At 25.7% G+C, this 9,730-nt stretch overlaps 1 protein-coding gene across 1 annotated transcript; it reads right to left on the bottom strand.

The window, feature by feature from the left end:
- Positions 1-5,271: 5,271 nt before the first annotated feature.
- On the bottom strand, positions 5,272-7,237 carry LOC111316882 (NAC domain-containing protein 2-like). Its single transcript, XM_022919102.2, has 3 exons — positions 6,962-7,237; positions 6,360-6,634; positions 5,272-6,126 (listed from the first exon to the last, which is right to left on the bottom strand). Exons 1-3 carry the CDS (start codon positions 7,119-7,121, stop codon positions 5,671-5,673), a joined length of 891 nt encoding a protein of 296 aa, XP_022774837.2. The 5' UTR covers positions 7,122-7,237; the 3' UTR covers positions 5,272-5,670.
- Positions 7,238-9,730: the final 2,493 nt, after the last annotated feature.

Here is a 9,730-nt window from a genome sequence, read left to right on the forward strand (position 1 = left end):
CTATGTCATAAAAAAAATCTATTGAGCATAACATCCATAGTCCATACCATGTGAAGGACTGTATAATTGGCATACAAAATAATTAATCTCTTGTTTTCAGTCATGGCAGGTTATAGCAAGGAGAAAGTGCAGCCGGGACATCTAAGTCTCCAATTCCAATTACACTCTGTGATTATGATTATGGGTGCACCAGAATTCGGACTATATGCAACTATCTTTTTATGGTTTTTCTGCAGGTTAATCCCCTCCAAATTCATTTTAACTTTTGTTTCAATTGCAAAATGGTATTTCATAGTCATATTTTTCATAAAAATATATATATTAATTTTGTACAAATTTTTATACAAAAAAGACAAGAGTCTTAGAATAGGAAAAAAAAAGGTTACAATATTGAAATTTGAATATGTTGGATGCCTCTTGAAAAAAAAATGGCCGTAGAACTGTACAGGACCTTTTACTCAAAAAAGTTGGATTCAAAAAAAAAAAGAAAATGTTAACAATAGCAGCAACCAAATCCACATGTACTTTGTAGAGCAAACGATGTAATCCACTCTGGCATTCCACCTAAATCATCTACAAGATTCCTGCTGAGTATTTGATTTCAATAAAAAATTCATTTTGAAAAAAATTCATTTTAAAATTTTAAAATAAAAAAATTTTTTTTTTGTGATATTTTAAGATTAAAAAAAATTAATGTTATTTTTAAATTTAACTTGATTAAAAAATTATAAAATAATCATTATTATTTTAAAAAACATGTGTAAAAACGAATGTAATTTAATTGTAAATTTTTGCTGATAAAAAATTTAATTTACAAATGACATTTGGTATGAAAAATGTTTTTAATAATTTTTAAAAAAAATAAATTGATTTATTCAATGTATTTTTATTTTAAAATATCTTAAATAATATTTAAAAATTTTTATAAAAAAATTATTACAAATATTTTTTGTTAAAAATATCTTAAATAATTTTCATTTAATTTTTATGAAAAAATTATTAAAAATATTTTTTATCAAAAATATTTTAAATAATCTCGACCAATTTTTTGCAGTGGCCCTTCGATCCCTATCCCTTGTAATCATTCGTTTACAGCCAAACTTTCTCTTAGTTCTGTCAAAATATTGTGAATCGTGATAGATTTCAATACTTTAGCGCAAAACGTACATGAAACAATCCGTTAAGCATCCGAGTCAATGGTAGGACATGCTAAACGGTCTTCACTTTATCTTATTCCACTGGTACTCGCACTTACTGAATATTTTCATTATTTTTATTCTTATAGGTGTACCACTTCGATTCTTAAAATTTTATATGTTAATTTTACTTATTTGAGTGTCACATGCCACTCAATGAATTTTTTTATTTTTATTTTTCTAAAAATTTTGTGTGAGGTGATTTCATTTTTTTATTATTTTTTTCATTGTTTCGATAAATTCTTTTTTTAAATTAGTTGATTTTGTTTAAAAAAAAAATGATATTAATAGAGGTATCAACAAGATATCCGAATTTTTATTTTGAACTTTTGCTGATTTTAGTTTCATTTCTTTTTTAGTTTTAGTTTTTTAATTTATACAATAAATTTTATTTTTTTAAAAAAAGACTATTTATATGGCACTGTATTGGTTTCTTTTCCTTTTGTTTTGGTTTTTTTTTTTATTTTTGAATTTTTTAATAGGATAAATTTTATAAAAAAAAATAAATCAATAGAGTAAATGATGACAAAACAATATATATTGAATGAGTTTCAATTTGTCCCAATTTAATAAATAGATTTTATTTCAATTCCAGATCATGTCAAGTTTTTTCTTTTTAAAAATAGTGGTCGGATTGAAAATGAATTTAAAATGTTCCATTCAACTATAAGTATATATAAAAATATTTTTTATTATTTATATTAATTTATATTTACATATGCTATATTAATAAAATTTTTATTTAATTCTTTAATTTAATATATTAATACATAATTATGATTAATTTATATTAAAATCTTTTGGACTAAATATAAAAATGTCTCATGTATTATATATTTTCTGTCAATTTAGTACTTAAATAAATAAAATTTTTAATTTGGTACTTCAAATTTTATTCCGTCATTCATTTTGGTATCTGAGAATAGTGTTGTTAGTCAACTTGCTGATGTAATACGAACATCCAATAAGATGTTAACACGTATCAAAAAATCTAACTAGTGCCACATCATCAATCACCATGTCAGCATTGAAAAAATTTTAAAATATTCACAAAATTTCAAAAACAAATCTTAAATTTTTAAAAAATCTCAAATATTTTAAAAAATTATAAAATATTAAAATATTATATATACATATATATATATATATATGAAAACTTAAAAACTCAAAATCTCAAAATTTTAACGAAAAATCTAAAAAATTAAAAAGTTTTTGAAATTTTCAAAAAATAAAAATTTTAATAAAATAAAAATTTCTTAAAATTCACAAAAATTTAAAAAATAAAAATATTAAAAATCTAAATTTTATGGAAAAATTTAAAAATTTTGTAAAATTTTTTTTAAAATATGAAAATTTTTAATTTTTTTAATGTTACAATTTTTATTTTAATATATTTTATGAATTTTTTATATTTTTTTAATATTCTAAGTTTTATTATTTTTAATTGTTAAGAATTTTTTAAAATTTTTTGCATATTTCAATTTCTTAGATTTTTTAATTTTCCTAATTTTTTAAAATTTTAAGAATTTTTCTAATAAATTTTTAGATTTTTTTAAAAAATTTTATTTTTTAATTTTCAATTTTTAAAAAAAAAATTAGATTTTTATTTTCAATTTTTTATGTTTTTTGTGAATTTTTTTTAATTTCAAAAAATTTTTAATCTTTTTGTATTTTTATTAAAATTTTGAGATTTTTTTTTATTTTTTAAGTTTTAAAAAATGTAAAATTTTTATAATTTCTAAAAATATTTCATAGTTTTTTAAATTTTTATGATTTTTAAAAACCTTTTTTAAATCTTAGAACTGTTTTTGAAATTTTGTATTAATGCTGAAATGGTAATTGATGACATGGCATTAATTGGACTTTTGGCATGTGTCAACATATTATTAGTTGTTTATGTAATATCAATAAATTGACTAATGATATTAGTCCAAAATACTAAAATAGATAACAGAATGAAAGTTTGAGTATCAAACTGATAATTTTATTTCTTTTAAATACCAAATTGACAAAAAATATATAGTATAAAGGTTATTTTTATATTTAAACTAAAATTTTTTATGAACATTATACTAAATTTAAACTATTTAATTAATTTTGGATTAATGTAGGTTGAATGTGAGTTATAAATTTATGTGCCAGGTTGAGATTGGCCATAAAAAAATAATAACTTCATGTCAAATCAAAATAATTATTAAAAAATGGTTAAAGTCGAGATGAGTATAAACCTATCCGAACTTGCCTCATCGCCTTCCTTAAATGAAGTGCTCATGTAACACCCCATTTGATTTTTTTTTCTGGAGAGCTTTCTTGTTTTGTTTTGACTTTCTTAGTCTCTTTTAATTATTTTTTTAGTATTTCTTATCTATATTTGAAAAAATAAATAAGCAATCAAAATATCAACATGATACTTACATTTGGTTTTTTTTTTTTTTTGTTTTGCCTTCTTTTTAATGACATAAATTTTATAAGAATCGGGAACAATGAAGGTTATGATAGCTAAATAACCCGTATCGAACAACTTTCAAGCCATCGATTCAATAGAGATGATTCTTTTAAAATAAAAATCGGGTTGTGCATGGTGGGGTTTTTTTTTTTTTTTTTGGAGAATTGAGGTCAGATTGAAGATGGATTTAGGGTGCTCTACCCACCTGGTTCTCGAGTATATATAAGAATATATTGTAGTATTTATTTAATTTTATATTTATATATATGTATTATATTAATAGTTATTCCATTTATACCTTTTTTTTATCCATCTTTTTTTTTGGAATGTCTCAAAATTATGTCATATTTCCTCTTTTGAACATTTAAAACTCTTTTTTTTATATTTTAAAATTATTTTTTATGATTTTTTTTTACATTTTGACATTAAAAAATCATAAAACTTTAATTTTATAAAAAAATTTTTAAAATTTTAATATTAAATACATTAAAATTAAATTTTTTTTTAAACTCCATAAAAATCAATACATGACAAACATTTTGAGATGGAATGAGTATTATTTAATACCTTAATTTAATAAAATATTATATTTATATAATTTAAATGTAATTTATATAAAAATAATATTTTCATGAATGTTATATTATTAAATTTTTTTTTTTAAATCAAGTCGAATGCAGATTATACATTTATATATATGTTGAATCAAGGTTAGTTGTAACAAATAATAATCTAATATATGATTAGAGTCAGGATGAGTATAAACTCATCCCTATCCGATACATTGTCATTCCTAAGAAGAAGTATTCCCGTGGCCCCCCTAATTGACTCATTTTACTTATTTTTTTACTGTATCTTTTCCTTTTTTTAGTTTTAATTTTTTTTAATTCTCTATTTTAAGACTTTTTTAACTATGTTTGTAAAGATAAATTTGAAAGAATTAATATAGATTTTGTTTGTTATATAAGTTATGAGAATAAATATATATATATTATCCACAAATTAATTGATAAATTTTCACTAATCATTGCTTTTAATGAAAATTATAAACAGAATTATAGTCACTGATTTATTAAATTCATCATAAACATTATTAACTACAAATAAAAAAATTTGAACCTACAACATCGCACAAGCATATTGCTAGTTAATATAAAAATTATAAAAAATATACCCATATCAAATACATACTCGTTTTTGACACCCTATCCCTAGTCCATGTAACATAAATTATAGGTTCATATATTATCATCCTCAAATAGTCAAGTTTGAGTCCCCTTGCCCAAAATCAAACAAAGAAATCATAATTGAAGATAGTCTTAAAACTTTTTGTTTTGTCAAGATCTTGATTACCAAACTAACATTCATTGACTATCATGTTAGCGACCAACTGACCATCTCAACTAATTCAGAATAAGATACATGTGTTTTGATCTTATCTTTTATAATAGATTGATATTAATAATGATTAAGTTTTCGATCAATTGAGATAATTGTTAATATGACGGTCAATGAATGCTGACTTGGCAGGTTGATAACAATTCAAATTGTCCAACATTCAGTATCCAGATTATGGCTTTCCAACAGAAAAGCAACATAATAATGCAATTGAAAATTCAATCTATCCCATTCTTAAATAGCAATATAGTATTTCATATATTCATAATTTTTTTTTTACCAAAAGTTCTTCTACAAATCAATCTTACAGATGCAAGAATTTCCTACAATCTCATTAACCATCCACGTGAGGGAAACTTTAGAGGTGCCATTGATCACCCAACCAGTCCAGAATATGAACCCAATCCGTCAACATTTTACCTCCCAATTTTATGCTAAAATCTCTTTGGTCAAGGCTATGCTGTGCTCTGCTCTAGCACTTGTTAGCCCCCCACCAATTGAATTTGACAAGTTGTTTTGTTTGATTCCTAAGACTTAAAATGTCACTTGCAAGTGTGTTTAACATGAAATAAAAAAATGTTTTGGATCCCACAAAAAAGGACCATGTTTTTGTTTTAGGGTCTGTGTTGTTTAAAATGGCTTCTGTTGAAACATGAACATGTCCTGCAAAGGTGAAAGCTGGTCCATCTGGAACTGAAATTGACTTGCAAAGAGGTCATCTTGGAATCCATCCATGTAATTGAACTGAAAATCAACGCCATTGCTTAGCTCATTCCACTTGGGCTCACTCTGGACCTCTTTCTCGCACGTGATTTCAGGGGAAAGCACGTGCTCCGAGGAACTTGAGTCTGCATGCAACCTTGGGACAGAATCTGAAGCATCCGTTTCTAAGAGATCACTCATCATGTACATTGATGAAGGTTGTTGTTGTTGAGACAGTGCTGTCGTCTTATTTTGACCATTCAATAAAATGTTTGTTTTCTGATCTTCCATTTCTGGGTGATTTAATCTTTTTTGTTCACTTGGGAAATGTTTCTCTATGCTTCCTTTCTTGTTGTATATTCGACATAAGACCCAATCATCAAGCTGCAATAAAAACAAGCCAACAACCGTTTTAGAAAAAAGTGATAAAAAAATAATTAAAAAAAAAAAACTGCCAATAGGCTAAAAATACAAGTGAACAGCTAAAAATTGGACTTCGTTGGTCAAATCAAAATGGGGTTATGTGCAAATTGCATATCTATAAACCCATTATCATATATATATATATATATATATATAAACGTACCAATAAAATAATTAAGAAAGAATGAAGTTACCCTCAAGTTGGTCTTCTTGCCAGCGGAGCGATCAACGTTGGCAAGGCGGTATTCATGCATGATCCAATTGGTTTTGACACCGTGTGGGGCTCTGCCAGCGTAGAAAACGAGTGCCTTCTTGATGGCCTGTGGCTTGGGCTTCCCAATGGGCTTGTCCGCCCCGGTTGCCTTCCAATATCCGTTTCCAGCCGCCCTGTTCGGCCGACTTCCGTTTGGATATTTTCGGTCCCTTGGAGAAAAGAAATACCACTCTTTTTCACCGTATAATGCCATATCTACACCAAACATAAAACTAATTAATTAGTTAATTAATACTCTCTCAATAATTAACCCCAAAATAAAATTTAAAAAAAGAAACCCAATCTCAATTTAGAAAGTTGATTGAATTTTTTTTTTGTTTCAAATTTCAAAATCAAATAAATCACTTAACAAATGAATCAATCAAATGATTGGATTCTTTTTCTTTTTCATCCATTTTCTTTTGTGAAAAATGGAATGCCCAATACTATTAATGATGAAATCAATCAAATCCCAGATACCCATTTCCTAAAACCAAAGAAATCAACCATGTAAAATTAGAAGAAGAAAAAAGAAAGAGTTACCTGGAAGCTTCCATGGATCAAACTTGTAGAGATCAATCTCAGCAATAATGGGCACAGCAATAGGCTTTGATGAACATTTCCTACACAAATAATGATTCACTAACTCATCATCTGTAGGGTGAAATCTGAAACCCGGTGGCAACTCTAACTCTCCCTTCATTCTCAAAAATTACAGAACACGAAATTTGCCTTTTTATTCTTCTCTGTTTGTGTTCTTCTTTTGGCGGCTTCGCTTTGCTTTGCTGCTTCGTTGGAGGATGAAAGTTGAATTGAACCCGAGAGAACAAGTAGAGCAAAGATTTTATAGGGGAAATAGACACGTGCGGGCTGATAGGTTAAGCAACGCAGCGACAGTTTTCTCTTCGTAGCTGACCGCAGCCCGTAGACAAATGGACAGGGTGCGGCACGTGGATGTGGTCCTATTGGTGAAGATCGATTTTGTCATGGCTTCCGTCACGGGGTTTGGACTTTTCCTTAGGTGGGCTCAGTGCCTCTTCATCATCCTTGACTGTCGTTGGATTACCCTCTAAGAGTCCATTTGGATGCAATCTCACGGATGAGATACGATTACACCCTTAAAAACCTTTTAAAAGCCACCACACATCTATTTTGACGTTAAAGTTGCGGTACCGTTTGGACTTTAATCTCCAATTTTTCTTTGGTGGATTTTGGTACAGTGAGGTAACAATGCTCACTTATTTTTTTTTGGTATTTTTATTTATATTAAAAAATATTTTACAGGACACGTTGCTAAATATATCCCGCACATAAATCAAAATATAAAATCTAATTTTTACTCATTACACACATAAATCAAAACACATTTTTTTTCTTAAACACCCCTCGCATCCTCGCACTTGACTACTCATCCCATTTCAAACCCTAAACCGATTTACTCAAACCTTAAACTCTCATCATATTTCACAAATCAACGATTCACCCTAAATTCATAAAATTTCAGAGTTAATCAAGTCACCGAGAGATATGTTGTATTTGATTTCGTTTGGTTTTGGTTAAATGTTAGTTAAATTAAAATTTGGTATTGAGTATTTTCTTTTAATGAAATCATCAATTCCAAAATTGTATTTTTGAAAACTTGTAAAATCTTTTGGATTTACAAATTCAAAAGGTTTCAAAAGTTTTCAAAAATCCAAAATCTGGATACCTTCCATTTTTAAAAAATTTTATAAATTACCATATTTTAAAATTCAAAAGTTATTAAAATTTTTTTAAAATGTCAATTCAAAAAAACAAATATTTTGTTAAATTCTTTTAAATAAATTGGTTGAATGTTTGATCTTTTATTCTATGTCACAACAGATAAGGCGCAAACAAAAGAAGAATCAGTAAGCTCACTCATTACCATATTTTGTGTGATGAAAAAAATTTTACTGTGTAGACATTGACACTCAAGATGTTTGATTTGAAAATTCTTTTCATCATGTAAGACATGATAATGAGTGGGTTTACTTACTGGCTAAACTATTTGAGATAAAAATCAAATTTCGTGAAGTGACAAATGCTTGTCTTAACAATCATCTCATGAACAACCATTCTGTTAAATTTAAATGTGTTTATTTACAAAACAAGAAGATGAGGGATTACAACTTTATTTACCTATTTGTACAAAAAAATTAATTTTTTAATTTAAAACATTTTTAATTTTATGTTAAATATAAAAATCAATAGTTATCTACATATAATTGTACAAATTATTTATGTATATTTAAGAACCTGCTAAATGTTTCAAAATTGTTCTAACATATAACATAAAACGGCATTAAAATGATCTTGTTATCAAATATGCATATTCGGTAGATTTTGAATATTTTCAAATATACATATCTGATAAGTTCTTTATGTTATTAAAATTGCGTATTTTATCATTTATAATTGTTTCCAAATATGCATTTCCAATAAATTAAAATATTTGCTATATATATATATATATGCATATTTGAAAGTCACTTTACATTATCGGATATGTATATTCGATATTATAAAAAAATTATCGGATATCCACATCCAATAATATAACATTTCTTTTGGATATCCGGATGTTTTGAGAGAAGAGAATAAAAATGGTGTATAAAGGGTCAAAAACAATTTGCCAAAGAATAATTTAGTAATTTTACTTAAAGATAATCTTATAAAAAAATGGGTATAAATAGCATTAATGAAGGTGTGTTTAAAAGCACCCTACCTTTTTTTTTTTTCTTTTTACACTTCATTTTATATTACATAGACAAAAATGTCTTTACCATTTAATTTTTCTTTTTTTCTTTTTATATTTTATTTAAAAATTATGAAATGATTTTATTAGTTTAATATAATAAATAAAATTTTTTATTATATAATAAATTAATAAACAAATTAAATTTATTATTATATCATGATTTCATTGGATATAAGTTTTAGCTAATAACCTCAATAATCATTTCTTTTTTCACTGCAACTTATTTCATCTAAACGTATATCTCTAATATTGATTTTAAGTTCATTATTACAATAACTAATCTTAACTTTATCATAATTTTTAATATTATCGAAACCAATCTCACCACCCATCTAAATGAATCCGAAACTTTTATACCTTCCACTTCCACTTTTTTCTTGCTTATCATGTTATCACTCAATGCCACGTTAATATTGTCACACCCATAAATTAGACCTGATAATTTATGTTATCGTGTCATATAAAATGTTATATTTGTATCATGTTTTACATGAAAATCATGTGTTACAGTTCGTATCAACATAAAAATATAA

This window comes from Durio zibethinus, chromosome 24, assembly GCF_047325235.1.
Source record: "Durio zibethinus cultivar Kanyao isolate XHJ-2024 chromosome 24, ASM4732523v1, whole genome shotgun sequence".
In the NCBI taxonomy this organism is placed as follows: Eukaryota; Viridiplantae; Streptophyta; class Magnoliopsida; order Malvales; family Malvaceae; genus Durio; species Durio zibethinus.

Coding starts and splice junctions, on each gene's coding strand:
- LOC111316882 (XM_022919102.2), bottom strand. CDS start 7,121: ATGAAGGGAGAGTTAGAGTTGCCACCGGGTTTCAGATTTCACCCTACA. Junction 6,635..6,961: donor TGATCCATGGAAGCTTCCAG/GTAACTCTTTCT, acceptor TGTTTGGTGTAG/ATATGGCATTATACGGTGAA. Junction 6,127..6,359: donor GCAAGAAGACCAACTTGAGG/GTAACTTCATTC, acceptor TTTTTATTGCAG/CTTGATGATTGGGTCTTATG.